This window comes from Sycon ciliatum, chromosome 8 (assembly GCF_964019385.1).
Source record: "Sycon ciliatum chromosome 8, ocSycCili1.1, whole genome shotgun sequence".
NCBI classification, from domain to species: Eukaryota; Metazoa; Porifera; class Calcarea; order Leucosolenida; family Sycettidae; genus Sycon; species Sycon ciliatum.
This window is the reverse complement of record NC_088650.1, coordinates 24,648,201-24,665,262: the sequence shown is the minus strand read 5'-3', so window position 1 is coordinate 24,665,262 and position 17,062 is coordinate 24,648,201. Positions and strand designations below refer to the sequence as shown.

The window sequence follows — 17,062 nt, the reverse complement described above, 5'->3', positions numbered from 1 at the left end:
CAAAAGGGCTGAAAATTGGTCGATGTTCTGGAATTGCTTCAATATTTCCGACCTGGTACAGTGGTAGTGCTGACCGTAGTATTACAAACACATATATCACAAGAGAGAGAGAGAGAGAGAGAGAGAGAGAGAGAGAGAGAGAGAGAGTGGAAGCTGTGTCACAACTCTGAATTTCACGTATTACTAAGATCATCAGGCAACTGATGGCTCCAAAACGGGCAGCCTGAACATAAGGGGGAGCAAGGTGGGAAATTCTGAGGGTATATTCATAGCGCAAGAGTCAGGAGCAGGCGTGAAGTAAAAGTTGCCAAATCTTCAGACACATGTACAAAGTCATGTACATAATTGTATCAACTATCATACTTCATAGATTCACTGGGCTAGAACTAGTGACTGTAGCTTCCGCTGTCTAAACAAGCGATGCCCTATAGCGACATCAGTTGCCAAGTACCAGTATCACCCAGTATCACCCTCATGTGTTTGTACTAAATTATTCCTTGAAGTACGTGTAGCTACAATTCCACAATTCCGAGGCTACATGACATTGTACATGTGCAATATAGGTTGTCCGGACCTCACACACCACAGGCACAGGCCAGACCTGTGAGCAGTGCAGTGCCAGTGGTGACGGTAGAGTCTACAAAGGTCTGGGCGGTGTTGCTGCTAGCACTGGCAGTGGCACTCCTCTTTTGGTTATCTCTCAGCATCTCGCCTGACGTGTGACGGGTCCACTTGACACTCTGACAGGACCTGTACCTAAAATTGACATGTATGTAGGGGAACAGCAGAAGGTCGAACGACAGTCACAACCAAAGTACTACTGTATACAGTAATCATGGTACATGTAATACAGTCATGTCACATGACTCCTCTGGAGGAGGATGGACCAAACACACCTCTCTCACTTCCGTCCGACGTCACGGTGAAAAGTAAGTCGTTGCATTGTTGACATAATGCGACAGCTTTGTGGCGACGGACTACAAAAGATGGATACCGACTGTCACTTGTCAGCGCTGCAGCGTAGCTAAAGATATAAGTGCATGTACATCATACACGACTGTCATCATGCAGCTGTAGCCCATGGGAGTCGTAATAATACGGAACCGTATTTTACGACTCCCTGGCCTGAGACCAGGCCGAGTCGTAAAATACCACGACTCCCTCGTAGATACCTGGATACCAGGCGCACAACTGTGACAAGTCCAGGTACTAGGTCGGAGCCTCTACTCGACTCGGAGGTGCTACTGGCACTGCCTACTGCCAGTGCCAGTACATGTACTGGTCTGAGACTGAGTGTGTAGCATCTGTGTAGCCTACAAAGTACAATGATTATGTAGGCTGTAGTGTAGGACTCGGAGCTGCAGCCAGCTAGCACTGGCCCAGCACTGCCAGCACTGGCAGCGACGAGTCTGTGCTCTAGCTCTTTCACTGTTTCAGTGTCACCGATACGAGTCTGTCTGTACCGCACTGGAGACTGGAGAGTGGAGTGTAGACTGTAGTACTACTGAGTGAGTAGTCGAGGCCCATTCAAACGTTACTTTTCCTTTTTCATGATTCTCCCGTCGTTCTGTCACGATCTGGGTGTCAGCTCAAAATTGTTCAGCAGGAAGACTTCGCGAGAAGCGGTCTATCACTCTCCAGTGCGTGCGTTTTTCGCTTCAGTCCAGAACGGCAGAATCTGCCCGGTCGGTCTCTGCAGCAGCCGGTGACTCTAGGTACTTCAGACGCTCTCCTTGCCCGGTATTTGACCGTAGCTGCGTTGCTTGAAAAAAATCCAGTTCCGACTGCGCCATCATAGCCTAGGCGTGTAGCCGGTCCGAAGCTATTCCTAAGCTCTTCCGTCAGTTCGGCTAGCTAGTCGCGGAGGCAAGATGCCGTCAGGGCAGCAGCAGAAAGGGATGCAGCGAAGGAGGAGTTTCGCCAATCACAACTACCTGAAAGGCAAAGAGGTCTCGCCATGCGCTAAGTATGTCCTCTTCCTGCTCAATCTTTTACTCTGGGTAAGTGACGGTCCGGGTCGTGGTGCTGCATTGATCTACACCTCGCTACATTCGTGTACACTGGCGTATCTCGAGAGTCTGTTTGTTCTAGTGTAAGTGGCGAGCGTCTGCGAGTCTTGTTTGAGGCAGTTTTGGCTTCAGTAGTAGTACTAGTGCTGCAGTGGTTGTGCACTGCTCTGAGTGACGCCTGCCGACTATCGTGTCAGTCTGGATTGCACGACATGATTGTTATGTATCTCTCCATACTGCCAGGGCGCAAAGGGCAGAGGCAGTAGCACATCTGCTGGTGCTGGTAGCGAGTTAATCTGCGTACAGTCTTGTATTTTTTACTAGAGTGCTGGACTCTGCCGTGTGCTGGTATTGGCAATGTAATGTTGATGTTGAGTTTCATTGATGTGACGCCTGTCAATATTTTGTCCATTAGACGGATTGTTAAGCAAATGGATGGGAAACTTAGAGAGAGGCTCGAAACAGAAAAGTGACCAAGGTCCAGCTTTTGTGCTATCTGAAGAAATCGGCAGTAACTGACAGTCTGTATCCCATTGGACCAGGAGCAAAAATGAATACTGTCTGCGCATTGGACCAGGAGCAAACTATGTTACTTACGATCTGTCCGTTGCATTTTTGTTTCCGATTCGGTCACCATGGTCACTGTATCGGTCACCATGGTCACTGTATAACCTGTATGATGTGTATTAAAATTTCGGTGTCAGGGACCTGCCAGGTTTCAGGTGTAATGATTTTTTTGGTTTTTGTTTAATAATGTAGACTGTAGGTGACCAGCCTACCATCAACATACAGTGTGTACTCTAGTGCATTTCAGGTGTAGCCTAAGTTCTGGTTTCTCTACCGAAATTAAGATTGCACCGAAAATAACGTGCTGCAGTAGTGTCGGGCGCCGGAGAACGGAGCGCCGGAGAACGATCAGGCTAGAATTATACCAAGCACTGTGAAGCACAGCATACCGCTTTATTATCGTTATTACCGTAAAGTCTTGTATAAAAGCCGCACTTGAATAGAAGCCGCAGTTTTGGGCCCATCAAATCACACATAAGCCTGGTTTTAGTGTTGACATACATAGAAATACCTGTCTTGTATAGAAGCCTGTCTCATATAGAAGCCTGCAAAATTTCACCAAGAAAGTCATAGAAGCCGCGGCTTTTATACAAGACCTTACTGTATTTACAGCATAATGAAAACTCGGATGTTGAGCCAATAGTAATATGGAAAGAGAAAAGGACCTATAAGTTACTAGTTATGACTAACAGTCCACCAACGTAACCAAGGTAACGAGATAATATACAGTCAGATAGTGCGACAACAAGGCACGAAACTGACAAGGATATTGAGACATTCGACGACCTGACACCTAGCTCCAACACATCTATGAAGCGCACACCAACAACCTTCCAACTTTGAAGGCTCAGGTGCGGAAAGTTCCTATGAGGGGAAGGGATGTGCCACGAAGCCTCCCAAGTATTTTAGTTGGGCGGTCTGTTGCCTTGCGTTTTCGAGTTGTAGTTAGACCGGTTTGTCCAATGGTCTTACTAGTCTCGGCATTATCATCCCGTAATGTTCGACATTCTTTGTTGCCGAGGGACATAGCTCGTGCACATCTTCTTGGCCGTCCCTTCCCCTCATTGGAACTTTCCGCACCTGAGCCCGTTATTAATTGGCTCCAAGTTATGTTCGGATTGTGAGGTGAAATCCTTCCGTTTTCTTTTTCTTTCTTTTTCCTATCTCACCTTTTCCGCAATATCCTTTGGTTTGGTTTGTATTACTTCACTTCGTTGCCTCAACAGTACAAAGTACAAATATCAAGAGGGACGAACGAAAAGAGAAAGTAAAACAGAGCAGAAAGGAAGATGCAACTGAAAGGAAAGAAAACAGGAGAGAAACGGAGAAGGAATGTGGACTGGGCGGATTCATGAACCATTACTAGAGCGGGGCAAGTCATGAACAGAAGGGGCAAGTCGGTCGTATTTATTTATTTATTATTTATTTATTACAGCATCTCATAGCACAGTGAGAACACCGGCCAATACAAAGAGAGAGAGGGTGTTAGCCAGCCACGGCAAGGAAGGGAGAAGGGGAGGAGAAGAAAAAAGGAACCGGCATGGATAAGTAGTGATTGCAACAAAATGAGAAACACAAAATCAAAGTCAAGGCGCGACAAGGCTCTATTTCATGTTTAAAAAATTCCAAGCCTTATTTTATTGGTGAAATACATTTTCAAAAAGGAGGGGTTATAGGGATATAGTCAATTTGTCGTCATTTTAATATAAATAGAGCGTGCAAAAGTTCTGTAGAAAATGATCTAGTGTCTTCACTTCGTTAAGGCTGTAAAAGGCAACTCCTCCTCTTTTCTGACACGGTTGGCCACTTGTACAAGAACATTGGACCTTACATGGTCGATCACATCGAAATAATGTAAAACCTATAATTGCTAATTCCTCATCCGATACACTGGAATCCATCCAGGTCTCAGTGACTGCGAGTATGTATAGGGCATTATGAGCAATGAGTTTCTTAATGATGAAAACTTTGTTGCGCAGGCTGCATATTTATGTTGATGTGGCCAAGTAAGAGACGGGGAAGAGGGTTGGGAAGTGGTGAACAAGGATGTGATCTGGGGGTGAACGGTGGTGCGAGTGGATTTAGAGAAGACATGTTTACTGATTTGAACCGTGGTCAGAGGTGATCCTGTCCTGCTTAAAGTGCCATTCTCTTGCCGTGACCTCTGGAGGCCAGAAATCTGGGCCGAGGGCTGCTTCCTTGTGTTCCACCGGAATGACGACGTGGGCGAATGCCACTCCAAAGTACTTGGTTTCGGAGACTGAGCATTTTATCACTTGTATTTCTCGTCTTGTACACCACTTGGCAATAGAGTCAGAGGAGCATCCACTCTTTACGTTGCCCAAATATAGTGCACAACACTTTGTGCGGGACCCTCCTGACAGCTGTTCGGAGGGCTTTGGGCGGCTCTCGTAGTACGATGTGACTCGTGTCGAGGGAACGATGGTGGTCTCATAACGTGTGTCGTGTGCCTTATTTGGTCCCTGGTGCCCAGCCTGTACTTTTTTCTTTCTTTTCTTTAAAATTCTATTCACAGTGGGTCCATTGTTATTACTTATTAGGCATTATGGCTGTTTTGATATCCACTATAAAAAAAGTAGCTGAACTCTTGTTGTTTCTGCATGAGGAAGGAGAAACAAGCCGGATAATTCTACCGGAGAAGAAAATCTAAAATCCTAACAGAGTCACCCTAAACCACATGTAGGTTGTGTTGGTTATGCTTTCTGTTGTGCCATAAAACCATGTGGAGGGCATATAGCTCAGTGGTAGAGCATTCGACTGCAGATCGAGAGGTCCTTGGTTCAACTCCGAGTGTGCCCTGCTAATTCTTTTTTTTTGCCTGCAGTGGAGAGCAGTGAAAGGATGAAAAATAGTAGAATTTAGAAGTGTTCTCAGTTGAGCCGATACGAGGTCAGTCTGCATATACGGTAAAGTCATGTATAAAAGCCGCGGCGCTATATGACTTTTCTTGGGAAATTTTGCAGGCTTCTATTTGAGACAGGCTTCTATACAAGACAGGTGTTTCCATGTACAAGCATGCCAACATTAAAACCAGGCTTATGTGCCGACAGTGCATCTCGAAACTGAACCAGGCTTGTATTCAAAACAGGCTTTTATACAAGATACTACGGTACACACATGTAGATAATTCTCACCTTGACCTTGGCAGTTCATGCCAGGTCTGTAGGTGCTGTACATACTGAGACTATACTCTGACACAATGTCATACCGTGTGTATATGTGTGTGTGTGCGCGCGTATGTGTGTGTGTGTGCGTGTGTGTTTGTCTGTGTGTGTGTGTGTGTGTGTGTGTGTATATGTGTGTGTGTGCGCGCGTATGTGTGTGTGTGTGTGTGTGTGTGTGTGTGTGTGTGTGTGTGCGTACGTGCGTGTGTGTGTGTTTGCGTGTGTGTATATGTGTGTATGTGTGTGTGTGTGTGTTCTGCCTCTGTATGCGGCTTTTCATGATTTCCTGCAGCTAAGCGGAGGGTTGGCAATCGGAATCGGTGCCTATGCCCTGGTTCTACAGAAGGTCACCTTCGACGTGACCAGCTTGATTCTCAACCCGGGCGTGTGGTTCATCGCTATCGGCGCTACCATGTTTTTCATCGGATTCTTTGGATCAGTCGGGGCTCTCAGGGAGAACAAGTGCATGCTGAAAACGGTAAGTTCCCCTGACCGAGTCCATCCACTACTGTTAAATCCTAGATGTTGTCAAGAGTTGATAACCAAGATATAAGATTATGCAACTGTGATCTTTGTGTCTAACGTATGGTCCGGCTGCATGTTGCCCTGCCTTCATTAAAAGTTAATGATGCAACATGAACTTCATTTGCAGAAAATGTATGCTGAAAATAGTAAGTTCCCACCGAGTCCAACCTTAAAACTGTCGAAAGCCACTCTTTCTTTGGGGTTTGAAGCCTACTTTTGGATGTAAGTAAGTTAATCCTCATAGAATTTAGGCATCTCGGTGGAACAGTTCAGCGTATCCGGAGAGAATGGGGTTGCTGATTTGAGAGATTTGGGCTTCGAGTGCATGAGTGCAGGGGTATGCAATCAAATTACCGTAGTTAATGAAAGCAACAACGTGGCATGAACTGGCCCGCCACGTCATTGCTTGGTCTTGGTTACGGACTCTTTACAATGTTGCAAAACTTTGCTGAATGTGCACCACCTTCAGTTTCAAGGCTCAGTGTCTGGCTTGGTGCGGGTCTAGCTTACTTAGCCGGTCATCCAAGGCTTTAAAATATTGCTTGTGGTGTGTTGTGTGCTTGCCCTGTGCTCCCAGTATGGCTATTTGGTGCTGGTCATTGTCATTCTGGAGGTTGGTGTCGGCCTTGCAGCCTTCCTGCTACAGGATGAAGTGAGTCACATTAGACTAGTAGTGCATGGACATGCATCATAGTATTCGGCACAATGTAATTGTTTACCCCCCCCCCCCTCTCCCTCTCTCTCCAGGGGTGTAGCTGGTCCCCCTTTAGGAGGGGGGGGGGGGGGTGGGTGCACAGCCGCATATGTGTAGGATGGCTGGTGCATGTCATTCATGGGCATTATGTGCATGCTGAACCTAGAGTAGGTCGACATTTTAAGGGGGTGCACGTGCCCCCGTGCCCCATGCGAGCTACACACGCACACACACACCATTGGACCATTGGACGCCCATCGCCGGAGGCGATGATAGCGATGCTACAGCAGAAGCCATAGCAACTTATGCTGGGATTGCACCATTCAACAGCTTGCAAGGCTGAAGAATTGACCGCCACTATTCAGCCTGGTCTACACCACACAGCTATGAAGTGGCTTTTTCTGGCCAGTGAATCCCTACTTTTTGGTCTTTTTTATTTATTTTTTCCCGCACACACGTCACACCACATACTCCGGCATGCACTGGCTGTTGGTAACCACCCAGGAGAATGAAAGAAAAGTCAGGAAGAGTCTGAGAAAGAGAAGAAAGACGTGTGTGACCATAATCGTCGGGAATCGAACCCGCAACCTATCGACTGGAAATCGCTGCACATACCACTGCACCATATGGGACACGCACACACATACACACAGTGACGGTGACACACACACACACACACACACACACACACACACACACACACACACACACACACACACACACACACACACACACATCCAGTGCAGCAAATGCTTGTGGGTTCCTCAATAGACCACTTACGTTCAGTACATTGCAGATAACTGGTTCGTCGTGAAGTGCAGATAGGCAAGGGCATACTACACTGCCACACTCACAGGGGGGGGGGGGGGGTGTTGGCATGACGATGCAAAGAAAGTACTGTACAATAAGTTCTCATGATCTCCTCACTTCTCATTCACTAGAATTCTCTTACCCTCTCGCCCCGGACTGGGACTGGATCATTCACCAGTGCCAGATCAGCAAGTATGTAGTATTAGATGGGTGTGGGTGGGTGTGGGGGAGTCTCTTGCTGCTCTCCTTTATGAATAACATTAAATTTTGTTTTCCATTTCCAAGTACTTTCAAGACATCAAGAAGTAGACCCTCACACCATTTGAGTGTTTGCTTGTCCGTGTTAATCTCTTGTAAAAGCGATCCATGACAGCTAACTGTACGCATTACCAAGAGTACATGAAATCCAGAGTGTGCAGCTCTGGTGGGTTGCTGTCACGACGAAATTCCGTAATAACATCATTTTAGTTATGAAGTGTGTCCAAGCCGGTCACTTTCTGCACAACTGCAGCTCAGCTATACGCATTACGCCCCTTCCCGCCTCAGATCTGCACCAAATACAAGTATGATGTAATCGTGGAAGTTTGCCGTGACACACACCCATGCAGAAAAAGTCTGAAGCTGCACGCTATTGGTTTCATGTACCCTTGGCGTTACGTACATATATGTGCACCTAAAATAGGAGTGCTCTAGTCTTTCCTACTTGCAGCTGGAGACCTGTTCTCCGTACAGCGTTATCCACGTGTTTCCCATGATATGATAGCGTTGTCCGTTCTGTGTGTTCCCTGTACAGTTTATCAAGCGTACAAAGAGTGTCATGCTTGATGCTATCAAACAGTACCACACCACCAATATGCAGACCGACCTGGATGATACTGTGGAAGGCGTGCAGATGAATGTAAGTGTGAAAACGCCATGGGTAAAGTAGCATCGTAGTTTGTTGGTTAGGGGCCAGTCACATTGAGGGAAAAATGGAAAAAAAATCCGTGGCTACCATGGATATTTGCCGCTAAGCGGGAGATTTGACATTAGTAATCCACCCGATGAAAATCAGCTCGAGGCCACGCTTTCCGAAGAAGCTTATAATCATCCGTGGCTTCCACTGGATTTCTTTGAGTTTTGTCGCGAATGCGATCGGATTTATTCGTAGTCACGAGCACAATGCATGTATATAACCAAGAATTCACAGCTACGTATACATGTATCCTTGTTCAGTGCATGATTTGTACGTTCAATCACTCGCATCCCTTTGTGACACCCCTTTTTCACTTTGCATTTCGTTGCATTTCTAAGGTTCAATTCTGGGCACCCTTTGATTCAGTTTGAACCCATGCACCTTGGCTTGCACACGCACCGACATCCAACACGGACTGTGTGTACGACTATCGGCATCTTTGATGGCCTTCACTATCCATTTTCATGCTCACAGTTGGACTCGTTGCACCGTGCGTATCTTTATGTGTCACCTTTTCAGCTACATGCACGTGGAGCTGTTTTAGTTCCACAACTTGGTGCTCTTCTTGCTTCTCTTTGATTCTTCGCTACTCCTTGGGAGCTTATTTCGATGCGTTTGTATATTTATCGCTTGTATATTTCTGCTGACGCTGTACGCAAGACACTTTCACGGCACACTACTGCTACAGGCATACACTCCGACTCACCTATATTATCGCTCCCCCCTTGTAAATATTCTTCAGTCTTGATTCACAAGAAAATTGGGCACTAAGGAAAATATGGTCTGCTTCGAGTGGTTTATGTAAAGGGTATGTACATGGTTCGCGACAAGTTTCCTTTTTTTTTTTTTTTTCCGGTTTGAAGTGGAGCGATACTCTAGAGGCTGTGCTGATGCAGCTCTGGCCCAGGAGCGGGGTGCCAGAAGCGAATGGTGACAAAAAAATAAAAAAATAACTTGTGTGGGTGAGATCATTTTCATTTTACACATCCATTGAGATCGTGATAAAAAGTAACAAAATTATCCCCGGTTTATAATCTGAAGATTGTTCCCTCAGTGTGACCGGGCCCCTTATAAGTCGGCAGCACAAATCATTACCGAGAGCAGCGTGCCATTGGGTTGATTTCACACTTGCACCCTCACAACACCACCCTCCTGATCTCACCCATGCTTGTACATGAGTTCTTGATGTGCAATCGGCTGCTTTCATTCTTCTCATGTTGCTCTTCCTACTCCTTGTGCTCATCTGTCTGGTGTATCCTTCTCTGTAACCGTTGTTTAGTTGTACCGGCCTCTCTTCGCCTTCAGTAGCTATTGCTGCAATGACAATGACCACCATGATTGTACTACACTGCCCGATGGCTGATGCTCTGAACGGGACAATAATGTAGATACCGTGAAGTCGCGGATAAAAGCCGTAGGGCTTATAAGCACATAAGCCGCTTTCTGCATCAGGCTTCAATGCAAACCATGCTTATATGCACCACCAAGAGTACATAAAAACCAGAGTGTGCAGCTTGGGGCCTTTTCTGCTATGGGTGTCTGTCACGGCGAAATTCCGTGATTACATCATATTTGGCCCAGATCTGAGGCGGGAAATGGCGTAGTGCGTACAACTGAGCTGCAGTTGTGCAGAAAGAGACCTGCTTGAATCCTGCTTGTACGCACTACATCACTAAAATGATGTAATCACGGAATTTCGCCGTGACAGCCACCCATCCGAGCTGCACACTCTGGTTTTCATGTACTCTTGGCACCACTGATATTTTTGCCAGGCTTGTATGCACATCGGCCGATCCGCGCTTGCATAGAAGCCAGGCTTCTACGCGCGACAGGCTTATATGCATTGACCCGTTTGATTTTCAGGCTTCTATCCGCGATGTGCTTGTCTGCAAACCCGGCTTTTATCCACGACTTTACGGTATTGCATGTCATGTTGTGCTTTATTTATACTTCGAAGTAGTCGTTCAACCAAACAGGCAATGGTGCCTTCTCACAAGGAGACGACGTATGTGCTATCTTGTCATTAGCCGTGCGTGTCCTGCTTGTCGAAATTCTCTGTGTTCCTCTGTGTGTTGTGTTGTTGTCTTCAGTTGAAGTGCTGTGGCGCGGACACGCCGCGCGACTGGCTCAAGAACAACCGCTACTTCAACTGCACCGAGGAGCTGTTCAGCGACCTGATAAGCAGTTGCGGAGTACCGCCATCCTGCTGCAGGACAAACGTGAGCAGTGCCGCATACCGTGACTGCTGGTGTACTACCAGCTACTTTTCATTGAATGGCTACAATACTACACAGACCACAATAGATATTGATCATACCTCGTTTTCAGATGTCGGTTTGAATGTGGGATTTTGTTTAGTGCTTTTCAAAACAGTGTTATATCAGGGATATAAAAAGGGTACATTTACTACATTACCATGATCAATGTACTGTGATTGGAAGGTATCAGCAGCTACAGAGAAACCTGTCTAAGGCGACCGCTCAAGGGACCTTCAAAATGTGGTCACTGTGTACCGATGGTCTCCTTGTCCAGGGTCATGGTTGACTGGAAATAGTATTTAGTATCCCTTGGTCCTATTTGTAGTGGTCCTCTAAGGCAGGTGATCGCCGCATATATTCTACTGCATATGCGCTCAATAAATCAGAGAGGTTCAAGGCTGTCCAAGAGAGTGCTCAATACCGAGAGGCAGAGCTGGTTCAAACAATAAGAGGACAGAGAAAGTGTTTTAACTCCGAGTTTCACGCACTAAGCGATCATCAGAAAACAGCAATGAGAAATCTGCCTCTTACTGTTTGCGCTCAATAAATCATTCAGTTTAATACCATCATGCTTGGTTTCTTCCGGCTGTGTTTGATGTTTGACAGTCTCAGACAGATTCTCAGTGTGGTTATAAGGTGTTTGCATATCCTGAGATGCCAGTAGCTGAGCAAGCCAAGTGGCCCTCAATTGTAAGTTTCTTGAAGTTCTTGTCTTCTTTCATTGGGGAGGAGAGGGCATGGAGGATGAGTTGTGTGTTATGCATTTAGCGCTGTCTGGTTGCAATAGTGAGCAATTTCCAGTTCATAACTTGATCCAGTTAGTGATGATGGCTACCAAGCATGATAGCCCTGGTATATCCATTGAGCCCCTGCCGTCTTCCCTACGTCCGTTTCAGTTTAACAGATCAGAAATTATCTACGAAGAAGGTTGTGGCGATGCGGCTCTCAAGTGGGTGAAGGATAACTATGTTCTAGTCGGAGGAATTGCGTTCGGCCTTCTCTTCCTCGAGGTAAGCCGGTAGCTAGATGTCCACATGTATAATGCATGCTCGTGCCGGGCAGGGGTGACCAAGGCGGTGACGAAGGCTGCGGGACGTGGTTGCCCGACTGATTTGTGAACACCGGTGTAAGCATTCTGATTGAGAACTTTGCTATGCAACCACTTGCGCAGGATATTGTCATAATTATGATAGGCATGTATTGAAGAGTATTGTGAAAATTTAATGTGTTTGTTCACTCTACAATTGAACAGAACTCAACCCACTGCACTCAACTCTGCTTAGGTGACAGTTTGCACAGAATCAAGCAAGACTGGTCAGATTGGCTGAGTTCAGCAAATTCTTTTTTCTATGTGCTCGAAAATCGTTCTTGTTCAGGTCGTTGTGATTCTAATGGCCTGCCACTTGGTGGATCAGATCAACTTTCTGCTGGATCTGGCCTAGGCTGCACGTGATCTTCCTGGCTGCTGATTGTAAATGTGACGTGGCAGCAAAGGAGCCGCAGCACACACCTGCCTGGCCTGGCTGTGTAACCAGAGTTCATCTGGTCGTTTAGATGTGAAGGGCGCTATAAGAAGGAACAACCAAGTCGTGGTTCCCGTTTCACTCAAAGTTGCCTCTCCACTGACTTTTCTAGTGGCTGAATAGAACCGTACCTGACACTGGAAACTTGCAACATGATGAGATGTGGTGTTGTAAATAGTACCGTAGTACTGTTGCTTGCGTTGGTACTCAGCTTTCCTGAACCGATTAGATTTCGCAGCTACCCTGTATTGTTTCGCCTTTGCAGCTGTATTCCCAGGGACTCGCAGTGTATTGTCTGCTGTCTCCGCCGGCTCTCTAGGCACAGAAGTCAAGTACCAATTCATTCGCTGTATGTATGCCTTTTAGCCCGGTCGTAACTGCTCTTTTTCTACAAGAGGTATTGACACAAATATAGACCGTTTTTCATTGGATCAATATTTCGCATTCGATCTTGGCAGGTAAATTATACTTGAAGTAGTAGTGGAAACTACCGGTAAGGTACATGAATTCTTTGTCCGAGTTCCTTTTTTGTCATCCATTTTATTTACCTTTCCTATTTAGTGGGCTCCGCCCCTGGTTAGCTTAACTCCTCTCGAATCACAGCTGAGCTTAAATTAACTGATTGGGGTCATCATTGCAGGAAGCTACCAAGCCCATTACCACCTACCTGCATGGACGATTTGACTTGTCCGTGGCTTGAGTGATGGATGCTAAGAATGGGATGGATACATCATTATCCTGGCATTCAGCTTCGCAGGCAAGTTCACTTCAATCTTACACTCCTCTTTCTGTCTATTGTACCTTCATTTGTTTAGTAGTGCATGACTGTACTGTCGGGTTACCGAAGTGAAACAAAACAAAAGCAAACATCCCGTGGCGATACACACCGTGAGTGATTACCAGCCCTGCATAAAAGATGATTCACAAACTGAGTGCAGTCATAGGGCTGGTGGAACCTGGCATAACTATTAGTATTACTTACACCACTAAAACTTGGACGGCCACCGTTGATGGATATGCATGTATACATCCCACTTTAAATGCAAAATAATCGTCCACCCCGCCCTCTCCGGGTACTAGCACCAGAACACAGTCACTAAACCAAAACACTCTACTGTAAGTGTGCTGACTAGTGAAGGGCATGCACTGCACACTGCAGGCGCACTTGATCCTTATTATACTTGTAGTGCACTATACTAATACAATGTATGTAAAACGTATGTTACATACAGTCACTCAATCTGCGGACAGCATGCTGTTTCATTCTTTGTGAACTCCTGATTGCAATGAAAATAAAATTTCCAAAGCCAGATTTAAATCAGGCCCGAACGTACCTTGCCCGAGTGCTCAAACTGACAAAGTCAGTGTTACATACAGTCATGAACTCGGATGGAGAGCCAAGGATTATAAAAAGTAAAAAGGACCAAGGAACTACAATTTACACTGTAATGTCCACTAACACCACCAGTTTACAATCCACTCATGCGATAACATTACTCTCCTTATGTTATTTCTATAACTTAGAACCTTCCAAGTTGGAAGGCTGCTGGAGTGCGCATCCAAGATGTGCTTGAGCTGTTAGCCAGTTAGTTGTAGAACGTCAGTACCGTCGGTCAGTGTCGTGCAATGTTATCGCACGAGCTGATTGTTTAGTAACTGGTGGTGTTAGTGGACATTATGGTGTAACTTGTAGTTCCTTTGGTCCTTTTTACATACAGTCTGTCTGGGCAGGACACAGCACGAAGATACTTTCAACACCTCCTCAAAAGTGATCCGGGGGGGGGGGGGGGTTGTAACTTCAGACCGATGATCATACGAAGCAGAGAGTCGTAAAATACGAAGAGTATATGACCCGGAATGGAGAGAACATAACCCGGGGGTCACGTACTCTCCGGGTTATGTACTCTTGGTCATACTAGAAGGCGGGCCGGGACTACTTTACACACACGGGCCAAGGACTTATGACTGTAGAGGCAGCTAAGATCTCCCTCACACATCAATGCATACTGCAACAATTGATACGACACAAAAATAGAAGAAGAAGAAAATCACTGAGGCAATATGCTTTGGTTCTGCAAGAGTGCTCAATGCCTGATTCAGGCAGAGCGGCGTACACAAAGGCACACAATTTGTTTTCATTGTGTGCCTTTGTGAAGAAGAAAATCATATTTTTACCAGTGTTCAATCGCTGAGCATGAGCTCAGGGATCTCACACCAGCATGCTGCCATGCACAATCAACACCGTACTGGGGGGAAAGTGTTGCAATACATCACATTCACTGCTACACAGCTCACGGTCTCAGTTGAATAGTATTATCAGTCTATACTCCATAGCCTATCCCCTTGTAGGCGCTCTTCCAGCCTGGTTTCTCTTTGCATTGTGCCACATCTCCTGTATTGCCATTGCTGGCTATCAGTCATCACCCATCCCACTATTTTAATAACATGTGTATTACTTGCTGGGACTTGCTCCGGCTGGACCAACTCTGAAGACGAAGTAGCAATCTAGAACAAGGGCAGACATAATTATACCGCGACAGCTGGTGGTGAGGAGCTCAAGCGCTGCATCCAGGACCAGGGCCAAGAGCAGGACTGGCTCACATCGAGCGCAGGGAAAGGTGCAATGAACAGTTGACCGACGCTCATGCCAACCAGGAAAGGGGGGGGGGGGGGGGCACCGCCTGTACCGTGACTGGGGTACTTTGCGGTCATACGAGTATGCGCGTCTCTTTCTTCACTGCCTCAGTTAGCCCAGCAAAGCGAGGATCAGAAAGCTTGCCGACTCTTGTCAGAACATTACCTTCAGTGCAGCGCACAGTAGTCTGAGCAGTGTGAATGGACAATAGTCACGATATGCAATGCAGGGATTCCCGGAACTGCTGAAAAGATACTGAGCGGAGGAAACACCAGGCCTACTAACAAGCCATTATGATACTTTCTCTATCTTAGTCTTTTGATATACATGTAACTAACTTATGGGGCTCTTACTGGCAGTGAGTGTGTAGCTTCACCGCGGAAATAAGGCGAGCTTGTGTTCGCCATTATCTTGCTCACTGCGCTGCCGAGTCAAAGGTGGTGTCTCCGTTGGGCTGCTCTCTACGTGGCCTGTGGCTGTCGGTCGTCGATGATAGCTCTGGTTCGTCTTTGCACATCAGCCGATCACAGTGTGATCCTCTTACCAACTAAGAGGATCACATCCAATTATTCCCCGAAACCGTGACTGTGTATTGAGCAGGGAGTGGTGCGTTCTTGCAGGTTTGCCGAGAGGAAGGTGCGACGTGCTCCTCGTGTGCTCCGGATGGCAGTCGTGAGTCAGTCAAATGTCAAGTTCGGCAAGAACTTTGCGTGTCTTCCTAGTTGGAACAATCAACTTCATGACTATTAGTGTTACCGCCGAAGTCGCAACTTCTAAGTTCAACTACTTATTGTAGTACAGATTCAATGCAGTTATTGGTAGGTAGCGCCTGACCCCAGCCAGCGTCTGGCACTGAGTCAGCCATGCTCTGCAGCTGCTTTGAAGTTTCCTCCTACAACGCAGCCGTCATTCACCGAGCTCTTCAACGTGAGAAACTAATAATAAGTGGCAGCAGCTGACAAGAACTGAGTCTAGCTGAATCCAAGACTTCCAAAGTGTTTTGTTCCAAGACTTGGAAAGCTTTAAAGACGGCTTCCTTCCACGAATGCGCGGAAATCACCCGTGAAATGCGTGAAGTGACACTTCGCCTTCGGCGAGGTGTAGATCTAGATCTACGTGGCCAGACTCAATACGATTATATCCGGGTGCGTTCGCACGAAGCCGCTTAGCGCAAAGGAAAGTGACCATGGTGATTGGGTCGCGTGCCACGAAAACCATAATCGCACCGAGAAAAACAGAAACGTTTGAGCGGGACCGGTACGTCGACCTCCAGAGGGCTAGCCTAGGCTAGGGCCAATACCATGAATACTGCAATAGGCAATAGGGGTACTGAGCTCATGAGCTGAGACATTCCACGGCATGAAAGTCACGTGAGCAGTACTCACGGTACTAGTAGTAGTGAGTTTTAGTACTTTGAGAACGGGTTTATCGAGCGTTTTGATGACATTTCTTTTAATTTTAGCGTTTTCCCATTGTCATCCGGTTAGCGACGTTTTATTTTAGCGATTTGCAGCGATTTTACTCACGGATCCAGTGTCTGCTCTAGGATTGTAGGACAGCCGGGTGCACGTGTACCTGGCGCAACCATTTCAACCGGGTCGGAACCGGGTACACATGTACCTGGCGCTGTCTCACCAATCGAGTCACATGCTTAAAATTAAAACTGGTTGGTTGGTTTATTTTAATTCGGACAATAAACGGGAACTAGGCCTAATGATACAAAGGCGAATGGATAAGCCGCATTTAGAAAAGAGAGGACAGGAATTAGAAAATTACGAAAGAAGAAGAAGTATCTGACACATACAAGCCATGTAGTCAGTCCTTTCAAAGTTCGAAAGTGTAAAGTACCAACCGGGTCACAGGTGACCCGGTACTATATTTTCAACCGGGTCCAAGCGCCG

At 46.5% G+C, this 17,062-nt stretch overlaps 1 protein-coding gene and 1 non-coding gene across 2 annotated transcripts; both read left to right on the top strand.

Annotated features, from left to right (window-relative positions):
• Positions 1-1,511: 1,511 nt before the first annotated feature.
• LOC135822445 (tetraspanin-33-like) lies at positions 1,512-13,112 on the top strand. Its single transcript, XM_065335213.1, has 8 exons — positions 1,512-2,000; positions 6,054-6,239; positions 6,864-6,938; positions 8,584-8,688; positions 10,836-10,964; positions 11,610-11,693; positions 11,900-12,013; positions 12,380-13,112. Exons 1-8 carry the CDS (start codon positions 1,872-1,874, stop codon positions 12,443-12,445), a joined length of 888 nt encoding a protein of 295 aa, XP_065191285.1. The 5' UTR covers positions 1,512-1,871; the 3' UTR covers positions 12,446-13,112.
• Positions 5,325-5,396, top strand: Trnac-gca (transfer RNA cysteine (anticodon GCA)). The gene has a single exon. It is a non-coding gene; the product is annotated as a tRNA-Cys (tRNA).
• Positions 13,113-17,062: the final 3,950 nt, after the last annotated feature.

What these genes read in the sequence shown, in the direction of transcription:
- LOC135822445 (XM_065335213.1), top strand. Translation starts at nt 1,872, where the DNA reads ATGCCGTCAGGGCAGCAGCAGAAAGGGATGCAGCGAAGGAGGAGTTTC. An exon ending in ACAAGTGCATGCTGAAAACG is followed by an intron (nt 6,240 to 6,863) that starts GTAAGTTCCCCT and finishes CTGTGCTCCCAG; the next exon opens with TATGGCTATTTGGTGCTGGT. An exon ending in TCGGCCTTCTCTTCCTCGAG is followed by an intron (nt 12,014 to 12,379) that starts GTAAGCCGGTAG and finishes GTTCTTGTTCAG; the next exon opens with GTCGTTGTGATTCTAATGGC.